The 20383-nt window shown below is 47.1% G+C and overlaps 1 protein-coding gene across 1 annotated transcript in view; it reads right to left on the bottom strand.

Moving 5' to 3' along the window:
* DNAH8 (dynein axonemal heavy chain 8) overlaps positions 1 to 20383 on the bottom strand; it is a 9979189-nt gene that overhangs the window by 7329264 nt on the left and 2629542 nt on the right. The window contains exon 17 of the mRNA XM_069236651.1: positions 20016 to 20132. Coding sequence (XP_069092752.1) covers positions 20016 to 20132 — 117 coding nt within the window. The remainder of the gene's footprint in view (positions 1 to 20015; positions 20133 to 20383) is intronic.

The raw sequence follows: 20383 nt of genomic DNA, 5'->3' as shown, positions 1-20383 counted from the left end.
GCCATGTAAAATGTCTAAGATCATGGAATTGTCCCCCCAATGCCATTCTAGCACAGAACCCGGGTACTGCCAAACTGCCTTTCCGGGGTCTCCACTGCAGCTGCTGCTGCTGCCAACCCCTCAGACAGGTTTCTGCCCTCCTGGGGTCCAGGCAGCCCTGGCCCAGGAAGGCAGAACAAAGGACTTCCTCTGAGAGAGGGTGTAACACCCTCTCCCTTTGGAAATAGGTGTGAAGGATGGGGAGGAGTAGCCTCCCCCAGCCTCTGGAAATGCTTTGATGGGCACAGATGCTGCCCATCTCTGCATAAGCCAGTCTACACCGGTTCAGGGATTCCACAGCCCTGCTCTGGCGCTAAACTGGACAAAGGAAAGGGGAGTGACCACTCCCCTGACCTGCACCTCCCAGGGGAGGTGCCCAGAGCTCCTCCATTGTGTCCCAGACCTCTGCCATCTTGGAAACAGAGGTGTTTGTGGCACACAGGACTGCTGAGTGGCCAGTGCCAGCAGGTGATGTCAGAGGCTCCTTCCGATAGGCTCTTACCTCTCTTGGCAGCCAATCCTCCTTCCTAGGTAGCCAAACCTCCTTTTCTGGCTATTTAGGGTCTCTGCTTTGGGGATCTCACCAGATAACGAATGCAAGAGCTCACCAGAGTTCCTCTGCATCTCCCTCTTCACCTTCTGCCAAAGGATCGACCGCTGACTACTCAGGACGCCTGCAAAACCGCAACAAAGTAGCAAGACAACTACTAGCAACCTTGTATCGCTTTATCCTGCCGGCTTTCTCGACTGTTTCCAGGTGGTTCATGCTCTGGGGGTAGCCTGCCTCCTCTCTGCACCAGGAGCTCTTTTCCTTTTGCTATTATCTGCATAATTTTGGTTTCTGTACATGTATCTTGTGTATATTTCTCATCCTCATACTGAGGGTACTCACTGAGATACTTTTGGCATATTGTCATAAAAATAAAGTACCTTTATTTTTAGTATATCTGTGTATTGTGTTTTCTTATGATATTGTGCATATGACACCAGTGGTATAGTAGGACCTTTACATGTCTCCTAGTTCAGCCTAAGCTTCTTTGCCATAGCTACCTTCTATCAGCCTAAACTGCTAGAAACACCTCTTCTACACTAATAAGGGATAACTGGACCTGGCACAAGGTGTAAGTACCTCTGGTACCCACTACAAGCCAGGCCAGCCTCCTACATTGGTTGTGCAGCGGTGGGATAAGTACTTGTAACTACTTACCACTTTATCATTGTGTACTTTTCATAAGAGAATAATATACAAAACAAGTTCAGTGTATGTACACTTAACCAAAAAGTTTTGCTTTTCTCCTCTTACACTTTCTATTAAGTGCTGAAAAGTACTCTAAAACTTCTTAAAGTTTCCAAAAAGTTTGAAAAAGTTATTTTTCTCTGTTCTTTAAAAAGTTCTGAAACATTTTCTTTCTTCTCACTGTCTCTAAACCTTCTTTTATCATGTCTGCTGTAGAGTCTGCTCTTAAAATGGTCAATACTACCCATCACAATTTAAATTTCAAGAGCCTAAGGAGTCTCTGCTTAGATAAAGGTTTAGTGATAGGAAAGAACCCTGCAAGAGAGTTTCTGTATAACATGCTCATTGTGAATGATGAGTCCCTAGCGGGCACTTCAAATGAGAAGGTAATAGATAGCTCCCATTCTGACTCAGGGGAACTCCTTGAGGGAGGTGGGGAGGGTTCTGTTCCAAATCTGCCCCTTAGCAGACCACCTAGCAATGCTGGTAGTAATTGGAGCTCCCATCATAGTAGGGATGTTTTTATTCCTGGAGGCCAGGTTGTTAGAGTCCAAGCTGTTAGGGACGGATCTCCCTCTGTTGTTTCCAATTTATCCTCAGTGTCCAAGCACTCCCAACCCACCCACCCTGAAGACAACATGTTAGAAAGGGAACTCAAAAAGTTGAGAGAGGAAGAGACCATACTGAAGCTTAAACAGCAACAGCTGGCTCTAGACAGGGAATCTCTAGACCTGGAGAAGGAGAGACAGAGATTGGGGTTTGGACCCCATGGTGGCAGCAGCAGTATTCCTGATAGTAATCCTGTTAGAGAGCATGATTCCAGGAATCTGCATAAGATAGTTCCCCCTTACAAGGAGGGGGATGACATCAACAAGTGGTTTGCTGCACCTGAGAGGGCCTGCATGGGACAGGGGATCCCTAAAAGGCAGTGGGCTGCTATATTGTGGCTATCTTTCCATGGAAAGGGTAGGAATAGGCTCCTTACTGTTAGAGAAAGTGATGCTAACAATTTTGCAGTTTTGAAGGATGCACTCTTGGATGGATATGGCTTAACCACTGAACAATACAGGATTAAGTTCAGAGACACCAGAAAAGAGTCCTCACAAGACTGGATAGACTTTGTTGACTGTTCAGTGAAGGCCTTGGAGGGGTGGTTACATGGCAGTAATATTTCTGACTATGAAAGCCTGTATAATCTTATTCTGAGAGAGCATATTCTGAATAACTGTGTGTCTGACGTGTTACACCAATATCTAGTGGACTCAGATCTGACTTCTCCCCAAGAATTGGGAAGGAAGGCAGACAAATGGGTCAGAACAAGAGGGAACAGAAAAGGTCATACAGGGGGTGACAAGGATGGCAAGAAGAAGGATGGTAAGTCTTCTGACAAGGTTGGGGACAAAAGTAAAACTGAGTCTTCATCAGGCCCACAAAAATCCTCTGGTGGGGGTGGTGGGTCCAAATCCTCTTCCAATAATCAAGTTAAAAAGCCTTGGTGTTATTTGTGTAAAGTCAAAGGCCATTGGACAACTGATGCCAGTTGTCCAAAGAAAAACACCGAACCTCCCACTTCCACAACCCCTACTGCAAACTCTAGTGCCCCTAGTAATAACAATGGTGGTGGGAGCAAACCTACTAATAGCCAATCCAAGGGAGTAGCTGGGCTCACTTTTGGTAATTTAGTTGGGGTTGGTCTTGTTAGGGAGACCACAGAGGCTGTGTTAGTCTCTGAAGGTGCCATTGATTTGGCCACCTTGGTTGCTTGTCCTCTTAATATGGATAAGTACAAGCAACTTCCCCTAATAAATGGTGTTGAGGTTCAGGCCTACAGGGACACAGGTGCCAGTGTTACCATGGTAATAGAGAAACTGGGGCACCCTGAAAAACACCTACTTGGTCAGCAGTACCAAGTGACAGACGCTCATAACAACACTCTTAGCCACCCCATGGCTGTTGTGAATCTCAACTGGAGGGGGGGGGGGGTTACTGGTCCAAAGAAAGCTGTGGTTGCTTCAGATTTACCTGTAGACTGTTTACTAGGAAATGATTTAGAGACATCAGCTTGGGCGGAAGTGGAGTTGGAGGCTCATGCAGCAATGCTGGGCATTCCTTGGCATATTTTTGCTTTGACAAGGGCTCAGGCCAAAAAGCAAAAAGGACAGGGTAACTTGGATCCTGGAACAATGGACCAAGTGCTCCCTAAAGCTAGGGGTAGCAAGGGTAAATCCCTACCCACTATCCCTCCCTCTACAGATGATTCTCCTTCTGAGGAAGAAGAATTCCCTCCCTGTGCAGAACCTTCACCAGATGAGCTGGCAGCAGACACTGCTGAGCCTTTGGGTGGAGGGGGGCCTGCCAGGGAAGAGCTGAGTGTGGCACAGCAATCCTGTCCCACATTAGAGAGTCTCAGACAGCAAGCTGTCAAGCAGCAAAATGGGGATGTCAGTGACTCACATAGAGTTTACTGGGAGGACAACCTCTTGTACACAGAGGCAAGAGACCCAAAACCTGGAGCAGCCAGGAGATTGGTCATTCCACTGCAGTACAGAGAGTTCCTCCTAACTCTGGCACATGACATTCCTTTGGCTGGGCATTTGGGCCAGATCAAAACAAGGGAAAGGCTTGTCCCCCTGTTTCACTGGCCTAGGATGTCAGAGGACACAAAAGATGTTTGCAAGTCTTGTGTGACCTGCCAAGCCAGTGGCAAGACTGGTGGCACACCAAAGGCTCCCCTGATTCCACTAGCTGTGGTTGGGGTCCCCCTTGAAATGGTAGGGGTTGACATAGTTGGCCCCCTTGACCCTCCTACTGCTTCAGGCAATAGGTTTATCTTGGTGGCTGTGGACCATGCCACAAGATATCCTGAAGCAATTCCTCTAAGGACCACTACAGCACCTGCAGTGGCAAAAGCCCTCCTAGGAATCTTTTCCAGGGTGGGTTTCCCAAAAGAGGTTGTATCAGACAGGGGTAGCAACTTTATGTGTGCATACTTGAAGGCTATGTGGAAGGAATGTGGTGTAACCTACAAATTCACCACACCTTATCAGCCACAGACTAATGGACTGGTAGAGAGGTTTAATAAAACTCTCAAAGGAATGATAATGGGACTCCCTGAAAAACTCAGGAGGAGATGGGATGTCCTGTTACCTTGCCTCATTTTTGCTTACAGGGAGGTACCTCAGAAAGGATTGGGCTTCAGCCCCTTTGAACTCCTATTTGGGCACCCTGTAAGAGGTCCACTAACACTTTTGAAGGAGGGTTGGAAACAACCTTTAAAAGCTCCCAAACAGGACATAGTGGACTATGTACTTGGCCTAAGATCCAGAATGGCTGAATACATGAAAAAGGCCAGTAAAAACCTTCAGGCCAGCCAAGAGCTCCAAAAGCAATGGCATGACCAGAAGGCTGTTCTGATTCAGTACCAACCAGGACAGAAGATGTGGGTATTGGAGCCTGTGGCCCCAAGAGCACTCCAAGACAAATGGGGTGGACCCCATCTCATTGTTGAGAAAAAGGGCGAGGTCACCTACTTGGCTGACCTGGGCACTGCCAGGAGTCCCCTTAGGGTGATTCATGTCAACCGCCTAAAACCCTACTATGACAGGGCTGATCTCACCCTGCTCATGGCAACAGATGAAGGACAGGAAGAAGAGAGTGACCCTCTCCCTGATCTCTTCTCCTCTACTGAAGAGGATGCTCTAGTGGAGGGAGTAGTTTTAGCAGACTGTCTTACTGCAGAACAGAAAGACAACTGCATAAATCTCCTTGGACAGTTTTCTGAACTCTTTTCAACTGTGCCAGGCACCACATCTTGGTGTGAACACACAATTGATACTGGAGACAGCATGCCTGTCAAAAGTAAAATCTATAGGCAGCCTGACCATAGAGAGGGAGGCCTTTGCTGTGGTCTGGGCACTGAAGACGTTGAGGCCATACTTGTTTGGCACTCACTTCATTGTTCAGACAGACCACAAACCTCTACTTTGGCTAAAACAAATGAAAGGTGAAAACCCTAAATTGTTGAGGTGGTCCATATCTCTACAGGGAATGGACTATACAGTGGAACATAGATCTGGGAGTACCCACTCCAATGCAGATGGACTCTCCAGATATTTCCACTTAGACATTGAAGACTCATCAGGTCATGGCTAGTCTTATTGTCCTTCGTTTGGGGGGGGTTGTGTAGGAAAGTACCATCTTGCCTGGCATGTTACCCCCATATTTCACTTTATATATGTTGTTTTAGTCTATGTGTCACTGGGACCCTGCCAGGCAGGGCCCCAGTGCTCATAAGTATGTGCCTTGTATGTGTTCCCTGTGTGATGCCTAACTGTCTCACTGAGGCTCTGCTAACCAGAACCTCAGTGGTTATGCTCTCTCTGCTTTCCAAATTTGTCACTAACAGGCTAGTGACCAATTTCACCAATTCACATTGGCATACTGGTACACCCATATAATTCCCTAGTATATGGTACTGAGGTACCCAGGGTATTGGGGTTCCAGGAGATCCCTATGGGCTGCAGCATTTCTTTTGCCACCCATAGGGAGCTCTGACAATTCTTACACAGGCCTGCCAGTGCAGCCTGAGTGAAATAACATCCACGTTATTTCACAGTCATTTACCACTGCACTTAAGTAACTTATAAGTCACCTATATGTCTAACCTTCACCTGGTGACGGTTGGGTGCAAAGTTACTTAGTGTGAGGGCACCCTGGCACTAGCCAACGTGCCCCCACATCGTTCAGGGCAAATTCCCCGGACTTTGTGAGTGCGGGGACACCATTACACGCGTGCACTGTACATAGGTCACTACCTATGTACAGCGTCACAATGGTAACTCTGAACATGGCCATGTAACATGTCTAAGATCATGGAATTGTCACCCCAATGCCATTCTGGTATTGGGGGGACAATTCCATGATCCCCCGGGTCTCTAGCACAGAACGCGGGTACTGCCAAACTGCCTTTCCGGGGTGTCCACTGCAGATGCTACTGCTGCCAACCCCTCAGACAGGTTTCTGCCCTCCTGGGGTCCAGGCAGCCCTGGCCCAGGAAGGCAGAACAAAGGACTTCCTCTGAGAGAGGGTGTAACACCCTCTCCCTTTGGAAATAGGTGTGAAGGCTGGGGAGGAGTAGCCTCCCCCAGCCTCTGGAAATGCTTTGATGGCCACAGATGGTGCCCATCTCTGCATAAGCCAGTCTACACCGGTTCAGGGATCCCCCAGCCCTGCTCTGGCACGAAACTGGACAAAGGAAAGGGGAGTGACCACTCCCCTGACCTGCACCTCCCAGGGGAGGTGCCCAGAGCTTCTCCAGTGTGTCCCAGACCTCTGCCATCTTGGAAACAGAGGTGTTTGTGGCACACTGGACTGCTCTGAGTGGCCAGTGCCAGCAGGTAATGTCAGAGGCTCCTTCTGATAGGCTTTTACCTCTCTTGGTAGCCAATCCTCCTTCCTAGGTAGCCAAACCTCTTTTTCTGGCTATTTAGGGTCTCTGCTTTGGGGATCTCACCAGATAACAAATGTAAGAGCTCACCAGAGTTCCTCTGCATCTCCCTCTTCACCTTCTGCCAAAGGATCGACCGCTGACTGCTCAGGACGCCTGTAAAACCGCAACAAAGTAGTAAGACGACTACTAGCAACCTTGAATTGCTTCATCTTGCCGGCTTTCTCAACTGTTTCCAGGTGGTGCATGCTGTGGGGGTAGCCTGCCTCCTCTCTGCACCAGGAGCTCTGAAGAAATCTTCCGTGGGTCAACGGAATCTTCCCCCTGCAACCACAGGCAACAAAAGACTGCATCACCGGTCCTCTTGGTCCCCTCTCAGCACGACGAGCGTGGTCCCTGGAACTCAGCAACTCTGTCCAAGTGACTCCCACAGTCCAGTGACTCTTCAGTCCAAGTTTGGTGGAGGCAAGTCCTTGCCTCCCCACGCTAGACTGCATTGCTGGGTACCGCGTGATTTGCAGCTGCTCCGGCTCCTGTGCACTCTTCCAGGATTTCCTTTGTACACAGCCAAGCCTGGGTCCCGACACTCTAACCTGCAGTGCACAACCTTCTGAGTTGTCCTCATGTGTCGTGGGACTCCCTTTTGTGACTTCGAGTGGACTCGGTTCAGTTTTCTTCTAAGTGCCTGTTCAGGTACTTCTGCGAGTGCTGCCTGCTTCTGTGAGGGATCCCTGATTTGCTGGGTGCCCCCTCTGTCTCCTCATCCAAGTGGCGACATCCTGGTCCTTCCTGGGCCACAGCAGCATCCAAAAACCCTAACTGTGCACCTTGCAGTTAGCAAGGCTTGTTTGCGGTATTTCGGCGTGCAAGCTTCTTCACGACGTGGGACATCCATCCTCCAAAGGGGAAGTTCCTAGTCCTCTTCATTCTTTCAGAACACCAAGCTTCTTCCAACAGGTGGCAGCTTCCTTGCACCCTCAGCTGGCATTTCCTGGGCTCCTGCCCACTCTCGACATTGTCGCGACTCTTGGACTTGGTCCCCTTGTCTTACAGGTACTCAGGTCCGGAAATCCACTGTTGTTGCATTGCTGGTGTTTGTTCTTCCTGCAGAATCCCCCTATCATGACTTCTGTGCTCTCTGGGGATAGTAGGTGCACTTTATACCTACTTTTCAGGGTCTTGGGGTGGGCTATTTTTCCAACCCTCACTGTTTTCTTACAGTCCCAGCGACCCTCTACAAGCTCACATAGGTTTGGGGTCCATTTATTGTTCGCATTCCACTTTTGGAGTATATGGTTTGTGCTGCCCCCATACCTATGTGCTCCTATTGCAATCTATTATAACTTTACACTGCTTGCATTACTTTTCTTGCTATAACCTGCTTAATTTTGGTTTGTGTACATATATCTTGTGTATATTTCTCATCCTCATACTGAGGATACTCACTGAGATACTTTTGGCATATTTTCATAAAAATAAAGTACCTTTATTTTTAGTATATCTGTGTATTGTGTTTTCTTATGATATTGTGCATACGACACCAGTGGTATAGTAGGAGCTTTACATGTCTCCTAGTTCAGCCTAAGCTGCTTTGCCATAGCTACCTTCTATCAGCCTAAGCTGCTAGAAACAACTCTTCTACACTAATAAGGGATAACTGGACCTGGCACAAGGTGCAAGTACCTCTGGTAACCACTACAAGCCAAGCCAGCCTACTACACCCAACAGTACACATGATGTGTGTGTGTTAGTTTAGTGTAGGGAAACCCTAACCTACCTAGCATCTAGTCTCTTGGAAAGGAAAGGAAGAGACTAGAACCCTGTACTAGGTATATGTGTATAGCTCTAGGTATAGAATATTCTTTCCTGTGGAAAGGACCGGTGACAGAGTGATAAGGCAATTGTAAGTACTTATTCCACCGCTGCACCACCAATGTAGGCAGCTGGCCTGGTTTGTAGTGGGCACCTAAGGTAGTTACACCTTATACCAGGTCCAGTTATCCCTTATTAGTGAAATGTAGGCAGTGTCTAAAAGCCAGGCTCTCCTGGGGTAGCTGTAGCTGAGCAGCCAAGGCTTATCTAGGAGACATTCAAAGCTCATGCAATACCACTGTAGTCACACAGTACTCACACACATGAAAGAAAATACACAGTGTTACAAAAATAAAGATACTTTATTTTGGTGACACAAATTTCAAAAATACCATAGAGACTTGGGGTATGATTCCAACATGTTTGATTCTAAACATGCCTATGTTCGGAGTTACCATTTTGTAGCTGGACATAGGTAATGACTTATGTCCCATACACACATAAAATGGCGTCCACGCATTCACGAAGTCTGGGAAAATGGTCCTGTAGGTCCTGGGGCACCTCTGCTAGTGAAGGGGTGCCTTCACACACAGGTACTCTGCACCGTGCCCTCAGGGCTGAAGAGCCTGCTACAGGGGTGACTTATAAGTGACCTGGTGCAGTGTAAATGGCAGTGAAATGGTGCATGCACCTTTTCACGCAGGCTGCAATGGCAGTCCTGCAGAAGCCCTTGCATGGGCTCCCTATGGGTGGCAAAAGAAATGCTGCAGCCCATAGGGATCCCCTGGTACCGCAATGCACTGGGTACCTAGGTACCATATACTAGGGACTTATAAGGGGACACCAGTATGCCAATTTTGGGTGAAATATTGGGTTACCAGTATGAAGTGGCAAAATGTAGAGGTAAGAAAGCACAATCACTTGGGTCCTGTTTAGCAGGATACCAGTGAACAGTCAAAAATACTTACATGAGGCAGATAATAGGGGTAACCATGGGAAAAGAGGGGACTTTCCTACAATTATCACTCCAGCTGTGGATGTTTGCCCGTTCTAATGGCACTAGGCTGATGAAGGTTCAACTTTGCTCTGCCCCTGATTCGTAGTGCACTATCAAAGTCTAGACTGACACTCAAAGCTTGCACCTCAACAACACGGATACCGGCTCATCGCCTCATGATACTCTCCACAAACAACATCTCATGATAGCATGGGGGTTTCTCATTGTCTACAGCTATTATAGCAACCATGGGCTAATCATGATTCCTCTCAATATAGGTTTCTGAGGACCTGTGCCTGCTATGTCGACACAGATACCACACAAGTTCAACATATGTGATGAAGACATGAGGCAGATCGGGATATAAGTCTACAGCATATTTTAAACAGCGTTACAAGGACAGTGTTAGTTTGAGATTCACTATATCCGTGGGTGATAAAAAAGATGCAGTGTGTGTTAACTCAAAATAGACACCATTTCTTTCATTCCCTCCACTTACAGAAATCTTTCTGTTTTTTTAACTGTCTGCATGCCTCAATGAGTCATTCCAAATGGCTACTGATCTAGTTTCAGCAGTTACTCTATTTATCTCAGACTCAGGAGAAAATTGATAGAGTGAATGTGTTGGTAGTGGCCTACAGGTGTGTTCCACAGGCATGATTCCAATGAAGAGGTCATTACAGACGCATTGACAGCAGTAGGGTGCTTTTTTGGAACCATGATTGCCTATTCTCAGGATCAAAGCTAACTGCATCACCAGCTTTCCAACAAAAATAGCAAGTAGGCACATTTTCTTCACCACAGAACAATTTGTTGGCAGCACCCTCATTTTTACATAGCCCTGCCAAAATATATTCACCAACATACCTGGGTTGCAGATACAACATAATCACCTCTGATACTTTTGAAGGCAAGACTGGTGATTTCTCAAAACCTCAACGTAAAGTAAGCTCTACAAAGTAGTGATCTTCAGGGGTGCTCCTTGTGAATTAAAAGTAGAGGCCAATGCTTTCAACACCGTCTGGTAAGGAGTGGTCACCTTCTTGAGCCATTTCTTTTTTTAAAGTACAATGAATAGAAGTGGTACATTACTCAGTGTCTGAGAATGGATGCTTACGTTATCTGGCTCAGTTTCACAGATAGCAGGGATGAAAAGCAAATGATTGGGAATTTGCCCTGTGTTCAAAGCATTTGCTGTGACAGAGAGTTAGGGACTGATTTATATAGGCTACTCCATTGGAACTGCGACAGAGTACCAGCATAATGGTGTAGGAAAGTACCATCTTCCTTGGCATGTCACCCCCATTTTTACCTATATGTCAGTATGTTTTTGCCTGTCTCACTGAGATCCTGCTGGTCAGGACCCCAGTGCTCATACTTTATGGCCTAATGTGTGTGTCTGTATAGTGCTTGACTGTGTCACTGAGGCTCTGCTAATCAGAACCTCAGTGTTTATGCTCTTTCTGCTTTTAAATGTGTCACTATAGGCTAGTGACTTAATTTACCAATTTCAATTGGCACACTGGACCCCCCTTATATGTCCCTAGTATATGGTACCTAGGTACCCAGGGCATTGGGGTTCCATGAGATCCTTATGGGCTTCAGCATTTCTTTTGCCATCCTTAAGGAGCTCAGACAAACCCTTTCACTGGCCTGCCACTGCAGCCTGCGTGAAATAACGCACACGTTATTTCACAGCCATTTCCACTGCACTTAATTTATAAGTCACCTATGTGTTAAACCTTCATTTGCTGAAGGTCAGGTTCAAAGTTACTAAGTGTGAGAGCACCCTTGCACTAACAAATGTGCCCTCACATAGTTCAGGGACATTTCCCGGGGCTTTGTGAGTGCGGGGACGCCATTACACGTGTGCACTACATATAGGTTAATACCTATATGTAGCTTCACAACGGTAACTGCGAATATGGCCATGTAAGGTGTCTAAGATCATGGAATTGTCCCCCCATTCCAAATCCAGTATTGGGGTGCCAATTCCATGCATCCTGAGGGCTCCACTATGGACCCCAGTACTACCAAACCAGCTCTCTGAGGCTTGCATTACAGCTCCTGCCACCTCTCAGACAGTGTTGTACCCTCCTGGGGTCTGAGCAGCTGAGTCCCAGGAAGGCAGAACAAAGCATCTCCTTTCGGAGCGGGGTGTTACACCCTCTTCACTTTGGAAACAGGTGTTACAGGCTTGGGAGGGGTAGCCTCCCCCAGCCTCTGGAAATGCTTTGAAGAGCACAGATGGTGCCCTCCTTGCATAAGCCAGTCTACAGCGGTTCAGGGACCCCTTGTCCCCTGCTCTGGTGCGAAACTGGACAAAGGAAAGGGGAGTGACCACTCCACTGTCCATCACCACCCTAGGGGTGGTGCCCAGAGCTCTTCCAGTGTGTCCCAGACTTCAGCCATCTTGCTTTACAAGGTGTGGGGACACTCTGGAGGGCTTTGAGTAGCCAGTACCAGCAGGTGACATTAGGGACCCCTCCTGATAGGTCCTTACCTGCTAAGGTAGCCAATCCCCCTCTCAGGGCTATTTAGGGTCTCTCCTGTGGGTTCTCTTCAAATTCTACTTGCAAGTTTCCAGCAGTAATCCTCTGCAACTACTACTTCATCCTCTGACCTCGGATCAACCGCAGCCTGCTCCAGGAACCGCTGTAACACCAGCAAAGTATCCATAAGGGATACTTTTCTTCTGTGACTTCAGCTCCAACAAGCAACTGCAACAGTTTCCATGGTGTGCACACTCTGAGGACTCCCTGTCTTCATCCTGCACCAGAACGACTGGAGAAGTCTCCTGTGGGGTGACGGAGTCACTCCCCTGCTCACACAGGCACTTTCTAAGTCGACGACCAGTAGTCCTGGACTCCTCTCACAGCGATGAGCGTGCTCCTACAAACACAGAGGGTGGACCCCATCGACACAGACTGTCCTGAGGTCCTGCTGACGCAATTTGGAGGAGGTAATTCCTTGCCTTTCCTGAGAACGACGGTACCCCTATGCACTGCGTCTTCTTCACCTTGTAGGAGGCTGGACTGGCTTGTAGTGAGTACCAAGGGGTACTTGCACCTTGCACCAGGCCCAGTTATCCCTTATTAGTGTATAGGGTGTCTAGCAGCATAGGCTGATAGATAATGGTAGCTTAGCAGAGCAGCTTAGGCTGAACTAGGAGACGAGTGAAGCTCCTAAAGTACCACTAGTGTCACTTGCACAATATCATAAGAAAACACAATACACAGATATACTAAAAATAAAGGTACTTTATTTTTATGACAATATGCCAAAGTATCTCAGAGTATACCCTCAGTAAGAGGATAGCAAAAATACACAAGATATATGTACACAATACCAAAAATATGCAGTATAGTCTTAGAAAACAGTGCAAACAATGTACAGTTACAATAGTATGCAATGGGGACACATAGGGATAGGGGCAACACAAACCATATACTCCAAAAGTGGAATGCGAACCACGAATGGACCCCAAACCTATGTGACCTTGTAGAGGGTCGCTGGGACTATTAGAAAATAGTAAGGGTTAGAAAAATAGCCCACCCCAAGACCCTGAAAAGTAAGTGCAGGAAAGACACAAACCAGCAATGCAACAATGATGGATTTCCAGTCGAGGGTACCTGTGGAACAAGGGGACCAAGTCCAAAAGTCACAAGCAAGTCGGAGATGGGCAGATGCCAAGGAAATGCCAGCTGTGGATGCAAAGAAGCTGCTACTGGACAGTAGAAGCTTAGGTTTCTGCAGGAACGACAAGGGCTAGAGACGTCCCCTTTGGAGGACGGATCCCACACGCCGTGGAGAGTCGTGCAGAAGTGTTTTCCCGCCGAAAGACCGCCAACAAGCCTTGCTAGCTGCAAATCGTGCGGTTACTGTTTTTGGATCCTGCTGTGGCCCAGGAGGGACCAGGATGTCACCAATTGCGTCAGGGGACAGAGGGGACGTCGAGCAAGACAAGGAGCCCTCTCAGCAGCAAGCAGCACCCGGAGAAGTGCCAGAAACAGGCACTACGAGGATGCGTTGAATGGTGCTCACCCGAAGTCGCACAAAGGAGTCCCACGTCGCCGGAGACCAACTTAGAAAGTCGTGCAATGCAGGTTAGAGTGCCGTGGACCCAGGCTTGGCTGTGCACAAAGGATTTCTGCCGGAAGTGCACAGGGGCCGGAGTAGCTGCAAAAGTTGCGGTTCCCAGCAATGCAGTCTGGCGTGGGGAGGCAAGGCCTTACCTCCACCAAACTTGGACTGAAGAGTCACTGGACTGTGGGAGTCACTTGGACAGAGTTGCTGGATTCCAGGGACCTCGCTCGTCGTGCTGAGAGGAGACCCAAGGGACCGGTAGTGCAGTTCTTTGGTGCCTGCGGTTGCAGGGGGAGGATTCCGTCGACCCACGGGAGATTTCTTCGGAGCTTCTGGTGCAGAGAGGAGGCAGACTACCCCCACAGAATGCACCACCAGGAAAACAGTAGAGAAGGCGGCAGGATCAGCGTTACAGAGTTGCAGTAGTCGTCTTTGCTACTATGTTGCAGTTTTGCAGGCTTCCAGCGCGGTCAGCAGTCGATTCCTTGGCAGAAGGTGAAGAGAGAGATGCAGAGGAACTCGGATGAGCTCTTGCATTCGTTATCTAAGGAATACCAAGAGACAGAGACCCTAAATAGCCAGAAAAGAGGGTTTGGATACCTAGGAGAGAGGATAGGCTAGCAACACATGAAGGAGCCTATCAGAAGGAGTCTCTGACGTCACCTGGTGGCACTGGCCACTCAGAGCAGTCCAGTGTGCCAGCAGCACCTCTGTTTCCAAGATGGCAGAGGTCTGGAGCACACTGGAGGAGCTCTGGACACCTCCCAGGGGAGGTGCAGGTCAGGGGAGTGGTCACTCCCCTTTCCTTTGTCCAGTTTCGCGCCAGAGCAGGGCTAAGGGGTCCCCGGAACCGGTGTAGACTGCCTTATGCAGAATTGGGCACATCTGTTCCCAACAAAGCATTTCCAGAGGCTGGGGGAGGCTACTCCTCCTCTGCCTTCACACCATTTTCCAAAGGGAGAGGGTGTAACACCCTCTCTCAGAGGAAGTCCTTTGTTCTGCCATCCTGGGCCAGGCCTGGCTGGACCCCAGGAGGGCAGATGCCTGTCTGAGGGGTTGGCAGCAGCTGCAGTGAAACCCCAGGAAGGGCAGTTTGGCAGTACCAGGGTCTGTGCTACAGACCACTGGGATCATGGGATAGTGCCAACTATGCCATGATGGTATAGAGGGGGCAATTCCATGATCATAGACATGTTACATGGCCATATTCGGAGTTACCATTGTGAAGCTACATATAGGTAGTGACCTATATGTAGTGCACTCGTGTAATGGTGTCCCCGCACTCACAAAGTCCGGGGAATTGGCCCTGAACAATGTGGGGGCACCTTGGCTAGTGCCAGGGTGCCCTCACACTTAGTAACTTTGCACCTAACCTTTACCAGGTAAAGGTTAGACATATAGGTGACTTATAAGTTACTTAAGTGCAGTGTAAAATGGCTGTGAAATAACGTGGACGTTATTTCACTCAGGCTGCAGTGGCAGGCCTGTGCATGAATTGTCAGAGCTCCCTATGGGTGGCAAAAGAAATGCTGCAGCCCATAGGGATCTCCTCGAACCCCAATACCCTGCGTACCTCAGTCCCATATACTAGGGAATTATAAGGGTGTTCCAGTAAGCCAATGTGGATTGGTAAAATTGGTCACTAGCCTGTTAGTGACAATTTGTACAGAGAGAGCATAACCACTGAGGTTCTGGTTAGCAGAGCCTCAGTGAGACAGTTAGGCATCACACAGGGAACACATACATATAGGCCACAAACTTATGAGCACTGTGGTCCTGACTAGCAGGGCCCCAGTGACACATAACAAACATACTGAAAACATAGGGTTTTCACTATGAGCACTGGGCCCTGGCTAGCAGGATCCCAGTGAGACAGTGAAAACACCCTGACATACACTCACAAACAGGCCAAAAGTGGGGGTAACAAGGCTAGAAAGAGGCTACTTTCTCACACACCTCCTGAGGCCTCTGTTCACTATTTGCAAAATTCCTTCGTGCACAGCATGGCCCAGGTCCCCAGCACTCTATCCTGCAATGCTCAACTCGCTGAGTTGACCTCCGGCGGCGTCGGACCGTTCTTTGCAGTGCTGCACCAACCGGGTTTTTTACCTCCTTTGTCCCCGTGTCCTGGGACTCCTGTGGGTGCTGCCTGGCATCCTGAGGGCTCTGTAAAGTGCTGAGAGCCCCTTCTTTCTCCTCACACAGAGCTGATGGCCCCACGTCCCTCCTGGGTCCAGCCAGAGCCATTTTGACGCAAAACCCACAATTGTGGTAACCAAGGCTTGTTGGCAACTTTCAACACGAAATCACATCTTCATCCATCTTCACGTCGTGGGACATCCTTTGAATCATGCAGGTACCCGCTGGCATCTTCCTAGGGTGCATTCCTGCAGTCTTTGTCCAACCAGGGACTCTTCTTTTGCACCCTCTTCTGGGTTCGCAGGGGCTCCTGTCCTTCCTGGAACTTCTTTCGACTTCTGGACGTGGTCCCCTTCTTTTGCAGGTCTTCAGGTCCAGGAATCCATCAGTTGTTGTTTGCAGACTTGGTTGGTTGCTGCAATAATCCAATCACGAGGTGTAGTGTGTCCTAAGGAAACTTGCAGTACTGTACTCCTGCATTTCTGAGCTCTGGGGTGGGGTAATTTACTTACGTTTACTGGATTCTTACTCTCCCAGCGATTCTGCACACACTACACTTGTCTAGGGGGGAATTCGTGATTCACATTCCACTTTATTAGTATATGGTTTGTGTTGCCCCTAGACCTATTTTCTCCCATTGCATTCTATAGCATTTCCTATTGTTTGCACTATCCTATGTCTAATTATTTACCTTATTTTGGTGTCTAGTGTATATATTGTGGATAATACTTACCTCCAGAAGGAGTATTGCTTCTAAGATATTTTTGGAATTGTGTCACCCAAATAAACTACCTTTATTTTTGGTAACACTGAGTATTGTCTTTATTTGTGTATAAGTACTGTGTAACTATAGGTGGTATTGAATTAGCTTTGTATGTCTCCTAGTTCAGCCTAAGCTGCTCTGCCATAGCTACCTCTATCAGCCTAAGCTGCTAGAACACTACTACTTCACTAATAAGGGACAACTGGACCTGGTATAAGGTGTAAGTACCCAAGGTACCCAATACAAACCAGGCCAGTACAAATGGTCCACCTCCTTTAAATGCAGTCAGACCTTTAGTTTAATGACGGTGAAGACGACGGTCTCTGCCGTCATCATACCCTCCAATGATGCGACGTAGTAAGAGCTGTTGTGGCTTCACCTGAATATCCACCCACCCAGTATAGATAGGTGGACATACAGGTCAGTGTTCACTGACCGTCACCGCTAAGAAAACCCTGGCAGTTTTGGGTAGTGACAAATGCAAAAAGCCCCCCCCCCCTCGCCGTGGGAGATAACATCAATAGCGAGGAGGCATTGTTTTTTTTTATTTTCAAAAACAAAAACGCACTTTGGGGTTTTGATTTTAAAAATAAAATTATTGTAACTTTGCTGTAGAGCACTATCATGTTTGACATAGCTGCACAGCAAAGTTACAATACACTGGCAGGAACTGCCGTGATGGCAGTTCCTGTCAATGCTTCAAAAGTCTGCCGGCCTGAAAGACATGTCAAAATTTGGACATCAGGACCTCCACCAGGGCGAGGCAAAAGAGTCATTTACTTTGTCGTCCTGGAGGAGGATAGCCTGACAGCCAAAATATAAATGAGGACCTTAGTTCAAACCTTCACAGGCTTCGCTTCTTAGAAACACAGGCCACCTGTTATGGCATCCTGCTCAGTACTTGGGTGAGTATCCTCCTGCTAGACAGTGGGCACCTTGTGTGTGAGAGCTGAGGCTCTAAGAATGCTGTGATTTGAGACGTTTCAAAGCAGTTTCTACACAAGGATCCGGCAGTACTTATTGCTAGGTTGCACTCATTCTCATCAGTATTAAGACTATTTGCTGTCCACACTATTATTTCTCTATCACAAAGAAATTAGTGATAGAGCTCCCAGCAGCCAGTATGCGCTATAGAAGGGCCTAACAGATCGGCTTTGTGAATTATTTTCTTTTAAAGCGTTCTTAGCTTTGCATAATGGACTGGTGATAAATGGGAAAACAACATAGTCAGGGCACTCCTCCACTCGGAATGGGCTAAAGCCCTAGACAACCCCTCAAGTCCTAGAAACGCACGATATAAAAATATTCAATACATGATCCTGCACCGAGCCTACCTAACCCCCGCTTGCTTAAACAAACTATTCCCAATGGCACGACTATCCTTTCCACGCTGCTCCCACAACACAACAGACCTTGAGCACATGCTGTGGTCTTGTCCAGTGCTCCAGGGCTACTAGGACGGAATACACGCTACCCTAGCCATGATCACAGAACTCAGCGTACTCAAAACATGGGCCGCCACTTCAATAGGCCTATCCTCCCAAAGCAAGCAACAAAAAGTAAAAGTCCACTTCGCCAATCTGGCACTCCTTCTGGACAAGCATCTCCTAGCACAACATTGGAAGGCTCCACACCCCAACACTGTCCCAGTGGCATACTGAGCTCTCCCGCTGGGGTGAAGCGGAGAGTTGTGCATTAGACTGGTAAGAAGCCCGCCGCATACGGTAATGCCCTACAGCGCCTGCATGGGACACCATGCTCCTTCAATTCAAAATGCTCATATCTAATGATTCCCCACACAGCTCCCCAACCCACTCATTTTGAGATACTCCAGATGCTGGAGAAGCCACCCTCACTGCACATCAGGCACCTAAAATATCTTCACCCTCCTGCATTGCTGAGATAGCCCTTCCTCCCCCTTTACTGACCATCTAGACGATCATCCACAACTCCTCCAGCTGAGATGCAGCAACAGTGCCCACCCTCAGGTCAACGTTTACATCCCCCTTTTAATCCCCAGTTCATCAACCCCACCCTCACACAACCTCCTGTATGCTCCACGAGGCGCAGACTTTATTTCAATTTGCACGGACAGCAGCAGTTATGGTGCATGCCCGAGTATTCCATGCAGGCATCATAACAGTCCACCGCATAATCACTGAACATCATGCCTATTATTCTACATATTGACCATTGAAAACTGTCCCTGGGGATGAAATGGTTGCTTTATGTAAAACTCAATGAATAAAATATTTACAAAAACAGAGGAGAACATATAAAGAATTAAAATCAAATAGGAAAAATATCTTGAATAAAATAATGGACTGGTGAGAGGGCACAAGGGAAGAGGGATGGGCACAATCGCAATGCAGCTGGGCCATGAGCCCCAGAAGGCCCCACCCTGGTGACCCCCAATATGTGTCATACCAGAGGTGTTAGAATCTATAATTCTCCAGCACTGGGCATAAGGAGAAATCCATTTTACACCACAGAAAAGGCAGGAAAGACTAAGGGCCAGATGTACTAAACAGTCCGATTCGCAGAATAGGGCCTTTTGCAAAAAATAATTTTGAAATGTACAACGGCCCAATTTGCGATTCAGTAACCTATTACTGAATCACAATTTGGGTCTGTGAGTCGGTATAAGGAAGGGCCGTGTTTAGGGCATCCCTTCCTAATACCGAATTGCAGTGGTATGTGTGAATGTTTTGCAACCAAAATGAGGTCGCAAAACATTTGCATATTACCACCTACTTCAAGGAGGTGGTAACCCTTTTGTAAATGAGAAGGAGTCCCCAAGGGACACCTTCCCCTTTGTGAATGGATGTAAAAAATAAATTCAAGAGCAGGCAATGGACCCACGGATCACTGCCTACTCTTAAAAAATGAAATCCTGTTTTTCTTTAAGGAAAAAGAGCTGAATTTAAAAAAAAATGCTTTTTTTAAAAACAATCATAGACATTGTGGTCTGCTGACCCCAGCATCCTCCATCCCTGTGATTTTTGCGTTTCCCAATGGGTAGTAAAGTGAGACCTACCTCATGAACGTTAATGAGGTAGGTCTATTTGCGACCCACTGGGATCTGCAGAAAGTATAAAGCACACTTTTATACATGGGTGTTTGCGATTACCAAACAGTGTATCGCAAAAATTTGCTATTTGTTAATCACAAACACTAACTTTTGTAAAATGGCCTAAAGTTACATTTTGAACTGCACCCAACTAAAGCAGTAGCAAGAAAGGAAGCATTGATTAAAGCAGCTCTGAAAGACAAATCTGTCACACACAATGATCCATTATTAATTTATTAAGGATACTAAATACTAGTAAGTATGATATCAAATTATCAGTAGATTATAACCACCTTCTTCAATAACAGTATTACATATAAACACAGGTTAAGTTTCAAAATGTGTCATCATAAATAACTATGTTCAGTGTGTCATCATAACTATATGTGAAAGAAACTTCAAACATTAATTTATATATCTGTATACCGTCTTCAAAATTTGCCGCAACATGTCCAGAGCTACTTCTACTTCTTCAAAAAAGGTTTCTAAAGTCAAAGATGACCACGTTAATATAGTAAGACCTTTTCTCAGCACAGACTGCACCTAAAAATAATGACAATAAATGCTAAATTAGAAACATAATAGCCTACTCAAGAATAAATGGCAATCACACTTTTCACAAATAAAGTACAGGGGTGTCACTATGAATTAGCTTAACCAATATTAGAGTATGTTAATACAGTTTGAACTGTAAACCAGCAATACACAACAACACAAACAAGTACACACCAAATATTCAGTTACAAAATATTGTATTATTTTACAAACATCTCATTTTTTTATTTATTGGGAAG

The sequence above is a fragment of the Pleurodeles waltl genome, chromosome 5, assembly GCF_031143425.1.
Source record: "Pleurodeles waltl isolate 20211129_DDA chromosome 5, aPleWal1.hap1.20221129, whole genome shotgun sequence".
Lineage (NCBI taxonomy): Eukaryota > Metazoa > Chordata > Amphibia > Caudata > Salamandridae > Pleurodeles > Pleurodeles waltl.
Note: the sequence above shows the minus strand (reverse complement) of the source record. Positions and strands in the feature narration are given on the sequence as shown.